Here is a 20,875-nt window from a genome sequence, read left to right as displayed (position 1 = left end):
ATTTTATTTTTTCAAAATTTTTCCTTATTTACATATCACAATGTGTCAAGGTAATAATTAATTAAGTGTAATTTAGTGAATACATCTTTTTTCTCTATGAGTTCGTATTTTCTCAAGGGTATGCCAAAAACTAAAAAGTCACGTATTACGGATCGGAGAGAGTACTCCCTTCCTGCCTCTTACGTGGAGATGTTATTATTAGGGGAATCAAATAATATTTTGTTACATTTTTTAAAACTTTTTAAAATGTTTTAAATTATTTACTATGTAGACATACAGTATTTTCATGTAATTTTTAATTTTCATATATGCAAATTTTCTTATTAAATATTTTTAAAATTTATGTTCAAATTTCACACAAAAGATTAAATGTTTTAATCCTCATACTCTTAATAGACAACGGAGACATAATATTCACTAGGTATAAGCTTTTTATAATATTTTTTTTGGGTTTCTCAAACATATTATTTACTTGTATTGGGGCTCGACTAAATCTGAATTCGTGCCTCGAAATTTCACATTGAAGGGTGAAATACTTCGTAATAAAGGCAAATTCATATACAAATCCAAGATCATATTTAAGAAACGAAAGAAATACTTATCAGTCTAGCACAACTTTAGTTGATCCATTTATAAGTTGTTAACATCAACGTCGTTTTCCTTGAGATCAATTCGTTTGCTATTTTTCCTTTTTGCCGTTGAACAAATGAAAACATTCTTCTTCACGTTTCTCCTCAAATCATTGTAAGACACTGCAATTTTTCAAAAAGTAATGTTACTCTTTGGTTAATGTCTTAACTTATTAGTTGTCTCTATTGATAAATGAATGTAATAATATTTTCATCAGCATCTCTGGTAGTACCAAGATAATAAGATCTTCAAATTTGTAAAATCATAATAAAATCTTCAAATTGTTATAATACTGATAATAATATTGTAAAAGAAAATCAATACGAATTAGGCTTAGAGGCACGTAAATACATTTCGTGAAAATAATTAATGTCCTCTTCTACGGGCAAATGAAAGAATGATAACAACCCTACCTATGCACAAGTTAGGATAAGGTCTACATGTATACTATCTTCCCCAGACTCCACTTATAAGAATACACTGAGTATATTGTTGTTGTTGTTGAATTCACTTGGTGTAGCCGTGTAGAGCACACCAAATGATCTATATTTCATGCTTTTTTTATTGATAACAACATTCACATTTAAACAGTACTCAACTACTCATCCATATTGTTAGGATATACAATTTGAGTTATGTAGTAGAGAATTTAGTGTATGTAGTTGTGATGACCCAAAAGGTCATCTTTAAATTTAATAATTATTTTTGTGTTCTGAGACCTCAAATAGCACTATTCATCATTCCTCGACTTGCGTGCACAGTCCGTATAATTTTTCGAAAAGTTTTATATGAAAAATTGATTAAAATGTGAAATAGAGCTTTAAAATTCAATTAAGTTGACTTAGGTCAATATTTTGAGCAAACGGACCCAGATCAGTATTTTGACAGTTTCAGTAGATCCGTATCGTGATTTGGGACTTTGGCGTATCCTCGAAATTTAATTTGGAGGTCCCTGACTCAAGTTATGGCAATTTAACGGAAACTAGAAATCTAAATGCTAAAGGTTTCCAAAGTTTGACCACACATTTGATTTTATTGATATCGGACTCGGATTTAGATTCTGAAAATTAGAATAGCTCCGTTATGTCATTTATGACTTGTGTGCCAAATTTGAAGTCATTCCGGATTCGTTTAATATGTTTTGACATGAGTTTTGCAAAGTGAAAAGTTTGAAAAATCAAAAGTATGAATCGAGGTGTGAATTATAATTTTGATGTTGTTTGACGTGATTTGAAACCCCGAGTAAGTCTGCATTATGTTACGGAACTTGTTAGAATATTTGAACGAGGTCCCGAGAGGCTCGGGTGAGTTTCGGACGAAATTCGGATCGTTTAGAGCATGTTGAAAGCAACTGGTTCTTGGCAGAACTTGGTGTAATCGCACCTGCGAAATGGTGACCGCAGGTGCGCAACTGCTTCTGCGAGAAGCTGGTCGCTTCTGCGACCTGGGTACTGGCCAGTTGTGTCACTTCTGCGGAGGAATGAGGCGCAAATGCGTGACTGCTTCTGCGAAGGCTGAAGCGCTTCTGCGGAAGAGACCGCTTTTGTGGTCGTTTGGTCGCTTCTGCGATGTCGCAGGTGCGACATTGATGTCTGCAGATGCGGAATTTTGCCTGGCAGCCTCTCTTAGCAAATGCGAGCTCGCAGATGTGAAAATATGTCCGCAGATACGAAAATACTGGACAGAATGCTTAAAAATATGGAGTTAGCCATTTTTACTCATTTTTGAGTTTTGAGTCTCGGATTTGGGTGATTCCAAAGGGGATTTTCACGACTTTGAATTGGGTAAGTGTTCTATAACCAAAAGTGATTATATTTCATAAATCCATGTCTATATTCATCATTTATTTCGGATTTAGCTTGAAAAAATTAGAATTTTTTGTAAAACTTTTCAAAAACAAAAATTTAAGATTTGAAGGTCCATTTGACATCGGAATTTGATAATTTTAGTATGGTTGGACTCGTCTCGAAATAAGTGTTCGGATTTTATATGTTTTTCTGAGATTCGAGATGTGGGCCCCACTATTGATTTTTGAGATGAATTTCGGATTTTAATCCGAAAAATTAGTAAATTCATATGGAATTAATTCCTACGATTTGTATTGAATATATTAAATTGTTTATGATTAGATTTGAGGATTTTGGATATGAATTCGCGAGGCAAAGGTTTATTGGAATCTTGAATTTGGTTGCAAGCGAGGTAAGTGTTGTGGTTAACCTTGACTTGAGGGAGTAGGATTTATTTGTCTATTTGCTGCGTGATTTAATGTGCGGGTACAATGTATATGTGAGGTGACGAGTACTTATACGTTGTGGTTGAGTCAAAGCATACTGGAGGAATTTATTTCATTTTGAATAATTGCTTATTTAATTAAGATATTCCTGTTTAAGTTCATTATTGATTATTTGATCATTTCTCATGAAATGTTTATTGATTTAATTATTGTGGAACTTTTATTGATTTAATTATTATTGAATATGGTGAGAAAGAGCGTAAAAGCACGAAGGGTGATGCCGTGCCACTTTTATTATTTATATTATTATTGTCATAGTGAGAAAGAGTGTAAAAGCACGAAGGGTGTTGCCGTACCATTTTTGAGTGTAAAAGCACGAAGGGTGATGTTGTGTCATTTTTAGAGAGTGTAAAAGCACGAAGGGTGATGTCGTGCCAAAAGAGAGTTAAAGCACGAAGGGTGATGTCGTGCCAATTATTATTATTTATTTATCAGTTTATGGGAGGAATGAGAGTAAAAGCACGAAGGGTGGTGCCATGCCATTTTCATATTATCAGTTGCTCATTTTATTGTTGATGAATTAATTGGCTGCTAAGTGATATTTCTCCTGCTGAAATTATTGTATCATTCCCCTTCGCATGTTCCCTCCCAAATTTATAAAGTGTTATTATTGTATTATTGCTGCTTCGTATTTGTATATACTTGTACAGGTTGTTTACGTACGTGTCCTGTCATAGCCTCGTCACTAATTTCGTCGAGGTTAGGCTCGATATTTACGGAGTACATGGGGTCGGTTGTACTCATACTATACTCTGCACTTATTGTGCAGATTTTTTGGAGTTGGTCTCAGCGGCGTACCATAGACCTACTCGGATTCAGCTACCCAGAGGAGACTTAAGGTATAACTACACATCGTCCGCAGTTCTGAAGTCCCCTTCTATCTTATCTTAGTTGTGTATTATCTTTCAAACAGCTTGAATTTTATTCAGACCATTATTTGTATTATCCTAGTAGGTCGTGCACTTGTGACACCATATTCGGGGATGTATTTTGATGATTCAGTTGTTGTGGTCTTTCGCACTTTATTTCAGTAATTGACTTCCGCTTAAATTGATTTGTTTAAAAATGGTTAAGCTTATTTTAACGTTGGCTTGCCTAGCAAGTGAAATATTAGGCGCCATCACGGTCCCGAAGGTGGGAATTTCGGGTCATGACAAGTTGGTATCAGAGCACTAGGTTACCTAGGTCTCACGAGTCACGAGCAAGCTTAGTAGAGTCTGAAGGATCGGTACGGAGACGTCTGTACTTATCTTTCAGAGGATATGAAGTTTAGGAACAATATCACTTCTTTCTTAATCTGTCGTGCGATCTTATTCTATCATCGATGATTGAACCATTCTATTATTAATCTCTCGCAGATAGTGAGAACACATAATACATCTATCGATGGACAGGGACCAGAGCCCCCGGTGGTAACTATGACCAGGGGTAGAGGTCGAGGCCGAGGTCATGCTAGAGGCAGAGGCAGAGGTAGAGCTCAGTCTAGAGCTCGAGCAGCAACACCTGTTGTAGAACCTCAGGTGGATCTTCAGGAGGAGGGTCCAGTTCAGACTGTACCAGTTGGACCAGTTCAGGTCCCGGAAGGATTCAGAGCTACTCCAGTGCTTCATGACGCTCTAGTCCATTTGGTGAGTCTTATGGAGGGCGTGACCCAGAATGGTATGTTCCAGTGGCAACAACTATCTCACGGGCTGGGGGGAGCACAAACTCTCACTACTCCCGCTCCGGAGCAGATGGCTCCCCAGTATCAGGCTCCAGCAGCCCCGCATGTTAGGGTAGTTCAGCCAGTTGTTACGGCACAGGCTGGTGATAGGCCCGCCATGTCTTCTGAGGCCTTATTGAGACTGGATAAGCTTACTAAGCTCTTTCCAGTTCACTTCAGTGGTACACCTTCTGAGGACCCATAGTATTATCTTGATCGCTGCTATGAGGTATTGCGGAACATGTATATAGTTGAGACCAATGGGGTCGATTTTGCTGTATTTCAGATGACGGGTTCCGCCAAGAGGTGGTGGAGAGATTATACATTGACCATACCAGTTGGATCGCCTGCATTGACCTGGGAGCAGTTCTCACTGTTATTTCTAGAGAAATTCCTCCCTATCACATTGAAAGAGGATTACCGCAGGCAATTTGAATGTCTACAGCAGGGCAGTATGACTGTTACTCAGTACGAGACTCGGGAGAGAGAGTAAGGAGGTTTATTGAGGGACTCACTCACCCTATCAGGCTTCAGATGGCCAAGGAGATCGAAAGTGAGATTTCCTTTCAGGCGGCTGCTTATATTGCGAGGAGGATCGAGATGGCTCTTGCACAGGAGAGAAGGTAGGGGTCTTATAAGAGGCCTCGTCAGTTCGATGGGTTCAGTGGTGCCTCGTCTGGAGGCAGGGGTAATTTTGGTAGAGGCCATCCTCCCAGGCCATTTCATTCAGCGCTCCAGACATCCCACAATGCTTTAGGTGGTCACGGCCATTATGTGTCTCATTTCGACCAACTAGCTTATAGTGCACCACCAGCTCCTATTAATGCACCTCCGATCCGAAGTCATCAGAGTGGTTATCCAGGTCGACATGGCCAGTTCCAGGGTCAGCATTCACAATAGCCAAAGACCTGTTATACTTGTGGTGATCCGAGACACATTGCTAGACTCTGCCCCAGGTCTCAGGGAAGCATGCAACAATAGGGTTCTCGTGCTGTGATTCTAGCACCAGTTGCTTCACCGCCCGCCCAGCCAGCTAGAGGTAGGGGTCAGGCAGCTAGAGGTGGTGGTTAGGCCATTAGAGGTGGAGGTCATGCCGTTAGAGGTGGAGGCCAGCCAATTAGAGGTCGTCCCAGGGAAACAATTCAGAGTGATGGGGCCCAGCCCCGAGTTTATGCTTTTCCAACAAGGCCTGAGGCCGAATCATTGGATGTTGTGATTACGGGTATTGTTCCAGTTTGCCATAGAGATGTTTCAGTTCTATTTGATCCAGGATCTACTTATTCCTATGTGTCCTCTTATTTTGCTTCATATTTGGTGATGCCTCATAATTCTCTGAGTGCTCCTGTGTATGTGTCCACTCCGGTGGGAGATTCTATCGTGGTAGATCATGTCTATCATTCGTGTGTGGTTACTATTGGGAGTCTTGAGACTAGTATGGATCTTCTACTTCTTGATATGGTATATTTTGATGTCATCTTGGGTATGGATTGGCTGTCACCTTATCATGCTATATTGGATTGTCATGCCAAGACGGTGACCCTAGCCATCTCGAGGTTACCTCGATTAGAGTGGAAAGGAACTCCTGGTCATTCTACCAGCAGAGTTATTTCTTATATGAAGGCTCGGCGTATAGTCGAGAAGGGGTGTCTAGCTTATTTGGCTTATATTCGTGATCCCAGTGTGGATGTTCCTTCTATGGACTCAGTAGCAGTTGTTCGTGAATTTTCGGAAGTATTTCCTGCAGATTTGTTGGGGATGCCACCCGACGGAGATATAGATTTCTGTATTGATTTGGCTCTGGGCACTCAACCCATTTCTATTCTACCATACCGTATGGCCCCACCGGAATTGAAAGAACTGAAGGAGCAGTTACAAGACTTGCTTGATCAGGGATTTATTAGACCTAGTGTCTCGCCCTGGGGTGCACCAGTGTTATTTGTAAAGAAGAAAGATGGTTCAATGCGAATGTGTATAGATTATCGGCAGTTGAACAAGGCTACTATCAAGAACAAGTATATGTTGCCAAGAATTGATGACTTATTCGATCAGCTTCAGGGTGCCAAGGTATTTTTAAAGATCGACTTGAGGTCTGGTTACCATCAGTTGAATATTAGGGCATCTGATGTCCCTAAGACAGCTTTTCGGACTTGGTATGGGCATTACGAATTCCTAGTAATGTTATTTGGACTGACAAATGCCCCAGCAGCATTTATGGATTTGATGAATCGGGTGTTCAAGCCTTATTTTGATTCTTTTGTGCTTGTGTTCATTGATGATATCTTGATTTACTCCATCAGTCGAGAGGAGCATGAGCAACATCTTCGGAGTGTGCTTTAGACTTTGAAAAATAATCAGTTATATGCCAAATTTTTAAAATGTGAATTTTGGTTAGACTCAGTTACCTTTTTTAGGCATGTAGTATCAGCTAAAGGCATAAAAGTGTATCCTAAGAAGATTGAGGCAGTTCAGAATTGGCCTAGACATACTTCAGTTATAGAGATACGAAGTTTTCTGGGTTTGGAGGGTTATTATCGCCGGTTCGTGGAAGGGTTTTCATCTATAGCAAGCCCATTTACCAGACTGACCCAGAAAGGTGCCCCATTTAGATGGTCAGAGGAGTGTGAGTTGAGCTTTTATAAGCTCAAGACTGCTTTGACTATAGCGCCAGTGTTGGTATTACCCACAGGTTCAGGATCTTATACAGTGTATTGTGATGCATCTCAAGTTGGGCTTGGTGCAGTATTGATGCAAGATGGCAGGGTGATTGCATATGCGTCGCGGCAGGTAAAAGTTCACGAGAAGAATTATCATGTTCATGACTTAGAATTGGCAGCCATTATTCATGCGCTGAAGATTTGGAGGCATTACCTTTACGGTGTCTCGTGTGAGGTATTTACTGATCATCGTAGCCTACAGTATCTGTTCAAACAAAAAGATCTCAATTTGAGACAGAGAAGATGGTTGGAGCTATTGAAAGACTATGATATCACCATTTTGTATCACCCCGAAAAGGCCAATGTGGTGGTCGATGCTTTGAGCAGAAAGGTTGTGAGTATGGGCAGCCTTGCATATATTCCGGTTGGTGAGATGCCGTTAGCTGCATATGTTCAGACTTTGGCTAATCAGTTCGTGAGGTTAGATGTTTCAGAACCCAGTCGGGTTCTAGCTTGCACAGTCGCTCAGTCTTCTTTATATGAGCGCATCAGAGAGCGACAGTATGATGATCCTTATTTGCTTGTCCTTAAGGACACGGTGCGGCATGGTGGTGCCATACAGGTTGCTGTGGGGGAAGATGGAGTTCTGCAGATGCAGGGTCGTATCTGTGTGCCTAATGTGGATGGGCTTCGTGAATTAATTCTGGAAGAGGCCCACAGTTCCAGGTATTCTATTCATCCAGGCACCACCAAAATGTATCAAGATTTGCGGCAATATTATTGGTGGAGGAGAATGAAGAAGGATATAGTTGCATATGTAGCTCAATGTCTAAATTGTCAGCAAGTCAAGTACAAGCATCAGAGACCTGGTGGTTTGCTTCAGAAGTTAGAAATTCCTGAGTGGAAGTGGGAGTGTATCACTATGGATTTTGTTGTTGGGCTTCCACGGACTCAGAGAAAGTTCGACGCAGTATGGGTCATTGTGGACAGGTTGACCAAGTCAGCATATTTCATTCCAGTAGCAGTTACCTATTCTTCAGAACGGTTAGCGGAGATTTACATCCGCGAGATTGTATGCCTTTACGGTGTGCCAGTGTCTATTATTTTAGATCGAGGTACGCAGTTCACCTCACACTTCTGGAGGGCTGTACAGCATGAGTTAGGCACACAGGTTGAGTTGAGTACAACATTTCATCCACAAACAGAAGGACAGTCAGAGCGCACTATTCAGATAATGGAAGATATGCTTCGCGCTTGTGTTATAGACTTTGGAGGTTCTTGGGATCAGTTTTTATCTCTTGCAGAGTTTGCCTATAATAACAGCTACCAGTCGAGCATCCAGATGGCTCTATATAAAGCATTATACGGGAGGCGATATCGTTCGCCCGTTGGCTGGTTTGAACAGGGAGAGGCTCGGTTGTTGGGTACCGATTTGGTACAGGATGCCTTGGATAAGGTCAAGGTTATTCAAGATCGACTTCGCAAAGCTCAGTCTAGGCAAAAGAGTTATGCCGACCGTAAAGTTTGTGATGTTGCATGCATGGTTAAAGAAAGAGTATTGCTCCGGGTTTCACCTATGAAGGGTTTAATGAGGTTCGAAAAGAAGGACAAGTTGAGCCCTAGGTATATAGGACCCTTTGAAATTCTTGAAAGGGTAGGTGAAGTAGCCTACAGGCTTTCACTACCACCTAGTTTATCAGCAGTTCATCTAGTATTTCATGTATCCATGCTCCTGAAATATCATGGTGATCCGTCCCATGTATTTAGATTTCAGCTCAGTCCAATTGGACAAAGATTTGACTTATGAAGAGGAGCCAGTAGCTATTCTAGCTCGGCAGGTCCGATAGTTGAGGTCTAAGAGTTATCCTTTAATTCGGGTGCAATGGAGAGGTCAGCCGGTAGAAGCATATACCTGGGAGTCTGAGTCGGACATGCGGAATAGATATCCACATCTTTTTACCAGCTCAGGTATTTTTCTAATTCCGTTCGAGGACGAACGTTTGTTTTAGAGGTGGAGAATGTGATGACCCAAAAGGTTATCTTTAAATTTAATAATTATTTCTGTGTTCTGAGACCTCAAATAGCACTATTCATCATTCCTCGACTTGGGTGCACAGTCTGTATAATTTTCCGGAAAGTTTTTATATGAAAAATTAATCAAAATATGAAATAGAGCTTTAAAACTCAATTAAGTTGACTTAGCATTGTTTGATATGATTTGAGGTTTCAAATAAGTTCGTATGATATTTTAGGACTTGTTGGTGTATTTGATTGAGGTCCCAAGGGTCTCAGGTGAGTTTCGGATGGTTAACGGATCAAAAGATGGACTTAAAGAGCTGCTGCAATTTCCTTCTGCTGGGAATGCAGAAAAATCGAGCCCAGGAATGAAGCCCAGAAATCGAGCCTAGGGTCGAAGGCCATGATCGAGGCTCAGGGTCGAAGCCCAAAAATCGAGCTCAGGGTGGAAGGCCAGGGTCTGGGGCCAGGATCGAAGCCAGGGTCGAAGCTCAGGATCGAAGGCCGTGATCGAAGGCCAGAATCGAGGGCCATGATCGAAGGCTAGGATCGAGGGCCAGGATCGAAGCCAGGATCGATGCCCAGGATCGAGGCCCATGATTGAGGGTCATGATCGAGGGTCATGATCGAAGCCATGATCGAGGGCCAGGATCAAGGCAGGACCGAGGGCTGCCTGGACAGAATTATAAAACGGGGGACTTCGTCCCATTTTTCATTTTTGACAAATTGGAGCTTGGGGAGAGGCGATTTTTAGGAGATTTTCAGAGAAAACATCGGGGTAAGTGTTCTTAACTCAATTTTGGTTAGATTACCCGAATCCATCATTTGTTTTCACCATTTAATTAATGTTTTGAGATTTAAATTTGAATTTTTTTTAGAAATCTCATAAAAATAAATTTTTGAGATTTCGGTGTCGATTCAGAGTCGGATTTGAGTGAAACTAGTATGGTTGGACTCATAATTGAATAGGTTGTCCGATTTTATGAGTTTCGCCGGATTCCGAGACGTGGGTCCCGCAGGCGATTTTTGAGCTAATTTTGGATTTTATTGAAAAATATAGTATTTTCTTATGAAATTGATTCATATAATTTTTGTTGACTGTATCGAGTTATTTTGGCTAGATTCGAGCTATTCAAAGTTGGATAATCGAGGAAAAGGCCTACTAGTGGATTAAATTGGAGCAAGTCGAGGTAAGTGACTTGACTAACTTTGTGTGGGGGAAATTTTCCCTAGGATTTGTATTGATGTGAAAATTATAATGTGTTGAAATACGTATACACGAGGTGACAAGTGTGTACACGGGCTAAATATGGAAACTCTGATTTTTAAATTGTGTATATCTCTGTCACACATTAATTAAATTATTTTATCTTGTTATATTCTTCATCTTTGATCTGATTTATATACTTTAAATTTGCTTGACTTTCACCTGCTAATTATTTTTACTTGTTTAGCTGAAACTTGGTTTCTTTTATTTTGTGCATTAATTGAAGGTGGAATTTTTTTAATTTAAATAGGCCAAATAGGTGTACGGCCCCTTAAACTTGGCTCAAGTTTCCATTTTGATACTTTAACTTAGCGTTTTTCCTATTGAACACTTTAATATTATATAAAGTGATCTATTGAATACTTTACTCATAACCAGTAAAAATAATAAGGTGCGTGTAATTCACACATGAATGACTTAGCAAAATGACAAATAAGAGGGAGACACATGGCATTTGGGTCCAAATAGTCAAAAAGAAATTTTGAAAACAAAAAAGATTTAATTTAAACACTCCCCCTCCCACCGTCACCTTCTTCCCAACCAACTCCCTTTTTTTTTTTTTTCATTCCATGGAATCCCATCAGCCCCTTCCATAGAAACTCACCTCCGCCTTCCCCAATCTCCCTGGCTCTTCAACCACCAGAAGACTACTGTTTTCATCTGCCAAAAGAAAAAAATACATGTACCATTTTTGGATTTTCAGATCTAGGAAAGGGAGAAATTTATGTCAATTTTTTTCTTTCTTTTTTGGGTTGAAAATCCCTTCTTTTAGCTAACTGGAGAAGAAAAAATCCAAGTTGAGAAAAAGGGAAGAAACAAAAAAGAATCCAGCGATTCTAGCAACCACCGGTAGTTGCTCATTTTCTTTCCTCCTTCATCTCTATTATTCTGTTTTATTGTTGTTTTAACTGATAAAAGAGCAGAACTGAAAGAAGTAATCGGACGTTTAATATTTCGGGGGCTACCATTAAAATCGGTGATATTTATCACCATTTCTAGTCTTCCATCGTTATGGTATCGGAGATTCGTTCGTGTTCTATCTATTACTGATTTCGTGGTTGGTGTGTAAATGTTAAAACCTTGATAACATATTACTGTTGCTTGTCGCCTCTTTGGACCTGGCCGGAGTTCTGACTTTTCCGGCAATCTCCATTAATTCCGTCAATAAAATTTATTGTCGTTCTTCTTCTGCTTTCGTTACTCGTCGGGGATCAGGTGGTTATGGGTGACCTTTAGAAAAAAAAGTTAATTTTGATTTAAACAAAAAAAATATATGATCTCAAACCCATTAAATTCACGCGCATAAGAGGGGGTAAAATACAACTCTCTTGCCATGTCAGTTTTTGTGTTTAATAGGCATACATTAATTTAGGTTGAAGTGTTCAATAGGTAATGGGTTTAGTTAAGGTGTCAAAATGGAAACTGGAGCTAAGTTTAAGGGGTCGTACACCTATTTAGCCATTTAAATATTATTAAAAATGAAGTATTTTATATTTAATTTTTTTTGATATTTAGACAAGGTGTTAAATTTGTGAAATATTATTTTTGCTGAATATTTTGTGAGATTTTTGTACTCATTGTGATGGAACCGTGAGCTCTTTATTATGAAAAAAATATTGTTGTTGATTTATTTTGGCACTTGAGGTATAAATTATGATATATTGTGATATTGATACGCATACGGTGGTATAAGGTCTGGGTGTTGAAACGCATGCGGTGAGATAAGGGTGGCTTGATACGCATGGCTAGTAGGGGAACTACTAGAAGTCATGCGGTGTGATAAGGGTGGCTAAAACGCGGGATGCTATTTCGGGAAAAAAAATATTTTCTTTAAAATTAAATGTGAAGGCTCCCGCGGTGATATAAGGAAATGAGATATTATGAATTTATTTATGATTTGGGACTACGATGCGGTATCTCGGGAGTGCCCTTGTTGATATTGATTTATGGCCGCAGTTGCCTTTGATTATTGTTGTGATTTTCTTAAAGTTGAAAAAAATATTTTGTTTTGTTTCCACGAGGTATTATTTGCCATTATTTTTGCGTAGTCAATTGGTGACATACTACTTACTTGATTCATTTCCATTGTCATTTTATTTTTATTATATTGTTAAATATTTTACCTTGTCTTTTATTATTCGAGTAGGGTCTGACCTAACCTCGTCACTACTCTATCGAGGTTAGGTTTGGCACTTATTGGGTACCGCTGTGGTGTACTCATACTACGCTTCTGCACATCTTTTTGTGTAGATCCAGGTACATCCTACCAGTCCAGACATCAGTGAGCTACCTGTGTACGGAGACTTCGAGGTATATCTGCCACCGTCCGCAGACTCCGGAGTCCCCTTCTATCATTATTATGTTGCTTTCTTATTTTTTTTAGACCCTGATATATAGGTACATTGAGGATAAATTCTTTGAAGCTTGTGACTTATTTCTACCGGGTTTTGGGAGTAGTAATTATTTGAATTGCAGTTCATATATTTTAGATTTCTATTGTTATTTCCGCGTTGATAGGCTTACCTAGTCTTAGAGATTAGGTGCCATCACGATATCCTATAGAGGGAATTTGGGATCATGACACTTATTGAATTTTCTGGTTTCGCCACTATCCCAACAGACAAAATACCTTCTAATCCAATCAAAGATAATTTTCACATTATTTTTTTTAAATTATTAAAAGCTATGGCGAATTATTTTTCTCATATAATACTGTTTCTAAATAAATATATATTTATAAAAGAACCACTTTATGGTCTTCATTACGAGTTACAAGTAGGAAGGAATCAAAAATTTTAATGATGATGATTAGGATGACAATGATGAATAAATAACAAATAAAGTTAAAAAAATAGTAAATAAAGCATTTTTAGATTCATTTAATTATAATGTATTCTTATTCGTTTTGAATCATGTTATATTTTTAGATTCTTTGTAGCACAAACTATATAATTACTTCACTCGTCTCAATTTATGCGATACTCTTTCTTTTTTAGTCAGTCTAAAAAAGAATATTACCTTCCTTACTTAGAAATAATATATCTGTAGAACTTATACTTTACCCTCAATTGACTTAAAGGCACACAAATATTTATATATATATTTTTTAAAATAAATTTTAAAAGTCTTTCCTTATTTTTAAACTCCATGCTAAGTCAAACACCGTCGCATAAATTGAAAAAGAGGGAGTATGATATTCGAGTATCATCCAAGAATTATTCGATGATTATATGATTCGTTTAATTTAAGGATAGTTACACTGAGATAAGTCGACAATTATAATTTTGTTAAAATGGACAATCTAATATATTCAAACAAATAAGATCATGAATGTTTGATATGATCAATATTCTTTATAGTATGTTTGACCAAACTTCTAAAATCAGCTTATTTTGATAAGTGATTTTCTCAAAAATACTTTTAAAAAAAAGTAATTTTAGTTAGAATCAATTTGTGTTTGACTACTTAGTTTGAAAAGTACTTTTGAGTAGCAATTAGTGTTTGACTAAACTTTTAAAAAATACTTCTAAGTATATTTTTCTCAAATATACTTTTCAAAAAAATACTTTTGAAAATAAACTTCTTTTTTTTTTTTCTCCTCGAAAGCATTTTTTTACTTCAAAAAAAACTGGGCCAAAGACTTTAGTTTTAGAAAACAAATATTTTTGCCTGGAAAGAAGCTGGGCTAAACAGGCTAATAATGTCCGAGCTAGTTCCGATTAAAAAAGGAAAGTTCCCTCAAATCCGCTAACAATTCTCTGTATTGGCGGTTGATACTCTCTACTATGATCGTTCATGGCGTCTCTGCACTTCACTATCCAAAGGTTTAATATTGCTCTTCCTTATTTGTGCATGAAGTAAGGGTTAATGAACCTTATCAAATCTCACTAGGTTAGAGTTAGGGCTTAAATAAATATTTGTTCTTATAAAGAGAAAACGATTATTCCAGTGGATTAAAGTTGAGAAAAAGGAAAAAGGGAGAAAAAAACGAACGGACACTGCTAATGCTATAACTTCTTCAAAGTGTTACTGAAGAAGTGAAATTTTGTGTATATGCTCATTGCCCCCTTACCCCCCACCCCTCTGTACTAACTTTGGAGCACTTGTTCTTTACTGTTGTAGTTCTGAAGAAAAAAGAAAAAAAGAAGAAGAAGAAGAAGAAGAAATGTGGCGCTTGGAGCATGATGATTTTGCAGGACGAGCCTATAGGGTTGAGAGGTTAAGAATGCATGATCATGGAGTTGAATTGGGTTCTGAGCCTTACTTCATGCCTCATAGTGGGGGAATGGAACAGTTTTCACGTAGGCCGAGGAGTCTGAGCCCGAGCCCTCAGAAAGAGGAAGGGCCCCGCCGAGTTAGTTGGCGTAGGAGTGGATTAATTGATAGAGATCAAGATTTTAGTGATAGAGGTGATATAATGGAACCCCAGTTGAGGAGTGGATTAATGAGAAGAGAGGAAAAATTTAGTGATAGAGGTGATATAGTGGAGACCCGGTTGAGGCATGGGTTAGTGGATGGAGATCAAGATTTTAGTGAAAGAGGTGATATAATGGAACTCCAGTTGAGGAGTGGATTAATGGAAGGAGATGAAGATTTTCGTGATAGAGGTGATATAATGAAGCCTGAATCTAGGAGCGGGTTAATGGAGAAGGATGAAGATTTTCGTGATAGAGGTGATATAATGAAGCCTGAATCTAGGAGCGGGTTAATGGAGAAGGATGAAGAATTTAGTGATAGAGTTAACAAAATGCATCCTCAGTTGAAGTCTCTTGCTTATCGACACGTGCATGAGAAGAAGCCTCGACATCATTATCAGGCTTCTTTGAGTAGTAGGAATGAGACAAGGAGAAGATATGATGAGTTCTTTGATGACGAGGACAGATATGAAGCTAGAGGCGCTGGTGTAAATTATGATTATGAATATGATAGCGCTAGAAGTGTTCAAGGCCGTAATGAGAATCAAGAGAGAGTTTTGGGTAGTATGCATCATCATGGGTTGGACAGACAAAAACTGTTGTATTTGGAAGATGGGTCGAGCCGAGGAGGTCATACTTTGCCCTTTGACTCTCAATCTACCTCAAAATATGTGGAGACTGCAAGGAGGCCTTTATCGGTCCATGTGCAACCCCAACAGATTAGGCTTAGAGACGAGGTTTCTCATTACCCTGATCCTTTCCTTCTTGATAAATTGTCGGCAATTGAAATGATTGAAAGAGAGGAAAGATCTGGATTTCATCCCAAGGATGTTTCGCACTACTTGGAGTCAGCATCCCGGTCTAAGAATGTTGCTGCCTCCTCTCAGTATAAGGAACGTGTGACCACATCCTCTGGAATCTCTAGGATGAATTACGCCCCTGTTGTTCAAGATGATATGCATTTGCTTGGGGATATTCATTCAAGGAGTTCCACAAAGCTTAGACAACCATCATATCTCAATGAATATGGTGAAAATCACAGTTATAATACCCTTGAAGAATATGCAGCTGGGCATAAGGAGCGGACAAGCTACCAGTATGCTAAAGTTAGTCCTCCTTCGGGTGACGATATGGATTATTTATATCCTAAAGGTAGGCCAAGAGATACTAGTGATTATGGTCATTCATATGAAAGAACTAGTATGCTTGGACAAGCAGTACTTGACAAAAGGCATGCTTGGGCACCAATTTATTTGGAACCACCCCTTAGAGAGAATACTGATGATGCTAAGTTTCCTCGAAGAGATGTCATTAACAGCAGTTCATGGGATCACCATTCATTGACCAAACAATCAGTTTCAATGAACCTTCTGGATGCCAGATCATTAGTGAGATCAAGCCAAGGTCAGTTTTATGTGGATCCTGGTGATACTAATGTTGATATGCGAAATGTAAGAGAATCAGACAGAGAAAATTTGGATGTTCCCTGTCATGAAGAGATTCCTCGTAGGCGACTGGATTACCATAGTAGCAAGGATGGACATCATATATCCTACGTTGAGAGGTGGAGGAGATCACCACGGCACGAACATGAAATGGAAATGCTTGGAGATAGGATACAATTAAAGAAAATTGAATCAGGTGTAATTGGCCCCGATTGTTATCCAACTAGGTCAGTAAAGAGGAAATACATTTTAGATGAAGAAACAATGGGGCATAAGTCTAGACAGGTTGTGTGCAGTAAATGGAAGAAAAACATTGCCAGAAATCAAGATTTAGATTGTAGAAACGAGGTGTGGGATGATCAAGACAGCAGTGGCTTACTGTCGCCTGAGAGCTTTGAGGATGATGAATGGTTTGGAAAGGCAGAAAAGACATACAGCGGGGACCTTTACGGTAGAGTTACTAGCGCTGATGGCTTATTGTCGTATCACAGTTCAATAAATCAGGGGCAGGGGCACCTTATTAGACCATATAATCCTGGTAAAAAGCAAAAGGTGCATGAGAATCCCAGTTCACTGAGACCTTATGTTTCAATTCAATGTAATAGGAAACACCATCTAACAAAAAATGTTTGGATAAGAGGCAAAGATGATAAAAAAGCAGAAGGATCTGACCACATAGTTGAAGGGTTAAAGGATCAGGTAGCTTGTGCAGAGTTGCCTGAAGACTCACTTGAATTTAAACAACTGGTACATAAGTTCTTCCTATATTCCACCAAAAGGTTGAGTGGGAGTGTTTCTACTCAGAAAAGGTACAAGGAGCAAGGGAGGGCTGGTGGCTTATACTGCATTGTTTGTCCCAAGAGGTCCGTCTCCTTTTTAGTGTTTGAACTTTAAGCTTATGGCTTATTAGTATAAATATAATCCGTTGCCATTTGGATGCTTCAAAATGTCACATGTTCTGAATTTCTTTAAGTAGATTATAATCGCTTCTGTGAAATTGTGTTGCATGCAGAATCAAGTATGGTTCTAGTTGAATCACTATGTGGCATTCTCTCTCATTTCGAGAAAACAGTTACATCTGGTCATTTACGTTGTTCAAGAATCATGTTCCATAAATTTATTTTGAATTCTCGAAATTGGTTTTGCTATCTTTTAGTAGCTTATTTGGATTATTATTATTAAATGGAATTACAAATTATGCTGATGCTCAACTTATGACATGGGTCCAAAATCAGGAAATATTTACGTTCTCTCTGCCAATTATTCAGTTCTTATTATGTAGAACTCATAGGATATTGTTTGATCAGGTGAATTGTGGGAATGGCCCAGCAGAACTGTAACATCATTAACATATATTCTGTAACTTCTATGAGGATGGTCAAATCTTAGTTGCTTCAACCCATTTCTATGCTTTGGTCAGATCAATATCAAATTCTATTTGATACGGAACTCAATATCAAATTCTTGAAAGCCTGCCTTTCTTCTCTCGACTTTCCTTAAACTTAACCGGATTACATGAAGTTTCAATTGAGGTTTGGTTTTAGTGATCAAACTGGTCAAGAACCTTTTTAAAAACATGATTTTGAGTGTGAAATGGTAGGCTGGAAATACATTGATAGTGCTCTATTTCTCCTGGAAACCCGATCAGAAAATAGAAAACATTTATTTGCAGGGTACTCCTCTCAGAAAATAGAAGCAGTTATAGAAAAACGTATCTAAATCTTTTTGCGTCTTGAACTTCAACTATAAGCGTTGTCCTACTTTGAACTGATGGCAGCAAAAGGGGTCTAGGAATTCATCTCTTTTTATTTTTTATGTTGGAGAAATGGAACAAAGATCCATTTGCTGTTCTAGAATATGTTGGAGACAAAAGTTGTGCATAACCGTGCACTTGCTTCTTTATCAAAGATATGAATGTGTTACTGATTCAAAAAAATAAAGTTATAGTGGCAGCAAGAAGAAGATAAAATTTGAAACTGAAGAAGGTTCTGTTAAATTCATTTTTTCTTCTGCAGATGGACAAAGTTTATTGAAGTACTTGGGGGTAGTTTTTAGTTCTAATTGTGGTCAAATTCTTCTGGACATCATACTCTGTATGCTTATGCTTTTTCCACTATTGTAATAAGCAGCTGAATACATTGTTCTTTGTAAGAGGAATCTGCAGATTCTATTAAGATATAGAAAAGTATAAGCAAGCTCACATTAAAAAGTACAAACAAGGTTATGGAGATGCTGTGCCGCCAAGATATTAGGAAAAGAAAAACAAACTTCATAGGCAATAGCAATAAAATAAAACAAAAGCTTGATATAGTTATAGGCTTCTGAAGATGTAGTTCCTGAGGAGATGGTTATTTTAAGCTGTTTTGGTTCTGTTGGTTAGTACGCGCCAAGGACTCAGTTTAACCAGGAAACATTGGAACCGCCGCCTAGTCAGATAAGGATGCTTGATACCCTGTTGCCCTCTTGACTTTTGAATGTTTCTTTTTTGTGCTGGAGTAGGTTGGTGATATCACTTTTTGTTTTGTCTTCACATGGACATTTTTGCATGGCCCAACTAGTTCTCCGAATTTATCTTGTATGTATTGCCGTGTACTACTTTTATCTTGCAATTGCTAAATAATTGTACTTTCTCAGTCAATCAAAAGAGTTCACAGATACTCGAGCCTTGGCGAAACATTGTTTTATGTCAAAAAAGGTGGGGTTGAAAGCAAAACACTTGGGTCTTCACAATGCAATATGTGTCCTAATGGGGTGGAACAGTGATGCACCCCCTGAGGGAAAATTATGGGCGCCAGTGGCTGTTCCTGCCCCTACTGCTTTAGCCCAAAAAGAAGATCTTATTCTTTGGCCACCAGTGGTTGTTATACATAACTGCTCTGCTTTGTTAACTGGCCTAGATGGGCGAAAAGTCATGACTATTGAAGCTGTGGAGGACTTTCTGAGAGGTGCGTGTGTTGTACAACTTTTTTGTTTATCTGGTTTTGAGTTTTGTGCCTCAAGAGGGAGACGTTATTATGAGAAGGGTGATGCCCTGCTTTCATCTAATATCAGTAGCAATTCATTTATGTATTCTGCAGATTAGGAAGTTTCTTTCAGTTGTTCTTAGAGAGCCGACCTCTTTGTATCATTGTGTTTGATGACAATATTCTCGCTTCTCTGTACTCTTCAACTGCAGGTAAAGGTTTTAGCGGTGGTAGAATGAAGGTTTGTTTGGGGAAGCCTGGTAATGGTAGTGTATTACTGGTGAAGTTCTTGGGCACTATTCCTGGCTTTCAGGATGCAGAAAAGCTTCATTACTACTTCATGGGAGAAGAACGCGGAAGGACAGACTTTGGAATAGCAACTTCTACCAAGGGCAAAGGCATGAACAAAAACGTGAAGGGGGATGAAGTTGAGGAACTTTTGCTCTATGGTTACTTGGGAATAGCTGAAGACTTGGATAAAGTTGATAATGACACCAAAAGAAAATGTTTAATCAAGAGTAAAAAGGAGATTCATGATTTTGTAGATGCTCCTGTCAACCCTGTTGAGGGAGATTAAGGGTTAAAGTTTTCATTGCAGCTCGGGAGAACCCCTCCAGCCGTCAACCTTTTGGAACACAAAAGATCAGAAAAAGAAAGGAGGAAAAAAGAAATCAGTGTAGATAGGAGGATGGAAGAAAGGTACAAAGAAAACTAAAAGATTATGAATTGTGTAAAACTCTGTTCATATCCACAGCTTTTGTCAAACTCCAGAACCTGTATGCAAGCTTATGCTACTTCTCTTATTGCTTTACTATGGCTTTTCCTTTGCTACATTTGTGCTGTCGATTGCATTTGTAAAACTTTTGGTGCAAATCAAGCACATAACAGGGGTAAGCCAAAACCCCTTTTTTCTTGAAGATTGCATGGTTGCTGGAGTTCATCAGTTACCTTTCCCATCTTTTTTATCTGAGCTTATTTTGGTTAACATCTATAAACGGCCTTGAACTAGTCTCTTCTGTATTCATTTTAGAATTGACAGGAAATTAGTGGTAAGTAAATGTTTATGTTTCAGTAGTCGAGGCTGAAGTTGATCAATATCCTCTCGGAGTTTAAGTTCTATGTATTGCAGATGTAGAAAATATTTTCACAATCTCATACAATGGTAAAAATAGTAACTAACTTGCAATCACTTAGAGGTCGTTTGGTAGTGTGTGTTAGAGAAAATAATGCATGCATTAGCTTTGTGTATTAGTAATGCTTTGTTTGGTACACCTTTTCAACCTATGTATAACTAATACAAGCATTAGTTATATTCTCTATTTTGTATTATCCTATGTATAGCTAATGCATAGAAAACCATGGCATTAGCAATACAAAGGCTATTAATGCATGCATTAGCATGGTTGAAGACAAAATTATCCTTAAAGTCCCTTAAGTTAAAGAATATGGAGGGCATTTTTGTAACCAATTAAATTTCTTAAAAATTATGC

At 38.5% G+C, this 20,875-nt stretch overlaps 1 protein-coding gene across 1 annotated transcript; it reads left to right on the top strand.

Annotated features, from left to right (window-relative positions):
• The first annotated feature begins 14,219 nt into the window (after positions 1 to 14,219).
• On the top strand, positions 14,220 to 20,302 carry LOC107791209 (uncharacterized). Its single transcript, XM_016613227.2, has 4 exons — positions 14,220 to 14,386; positions 14,685 to 17,285; positions 19,057 to 19,367; positions 19,598 to 20,302. The coding sequence occupies exons 1-4, from the start codon at positions 14,358 to 14,360 to the stop codon at positions 19,960 to 19,962; spliced, it is 3,306 nt and encodes a 1,101-aa protein (XP_016468713.1). The 5' UTR covers positions 14,220 to 14,357; the 3' UTR covers positions 19,963 to 20,302.
• Positions 20,303 to 20,875: the final 573 nt, after the last annotated feature.

Source organism: Nicotiana tabacum, chromosome 13 (assembly GCF_000715075.1).
Source record: "Nicotiana tabacum cultivar K326 chromosome 13, ASM71507v2, whole genome shotgun sequence".
In the NCBI taxonomy this organism is placed as follows: Eukaryota; Viridiplantae; Streptophyta; class Magnoliopsida; order Solanales; family Solanaceae; genus Nicotiana; species Nicotiana tabacum.
This window is presented reverse-complemented; position numbering and strand designations above follow the sequence as displayed.

Excerpts from the sequence above, each read along its gene's own strand:
- LOC107791209 (XM_016613227.2), top strand. The coding sequence starts at position 14,358 with ATGGCGTCTCTGCACTTCACTATCCAAAG. Across the intron at positions 17,286-19,056 it reads TGCATTGTTTGTCCCAAGAG|TCAATCAAAAGAGTTCACAG; the intron begins GTCCGTCTCCTT and ends GTACTTTCTCAG. Across the intron at positions 19,368-19,597 it reads TGTGGAGGACTTTCTGAGAG|GTAAAGGTTTTAGCGGTGGT; the intron begins GTGCGTGTGTTG and ends CTTCAACTGCAG.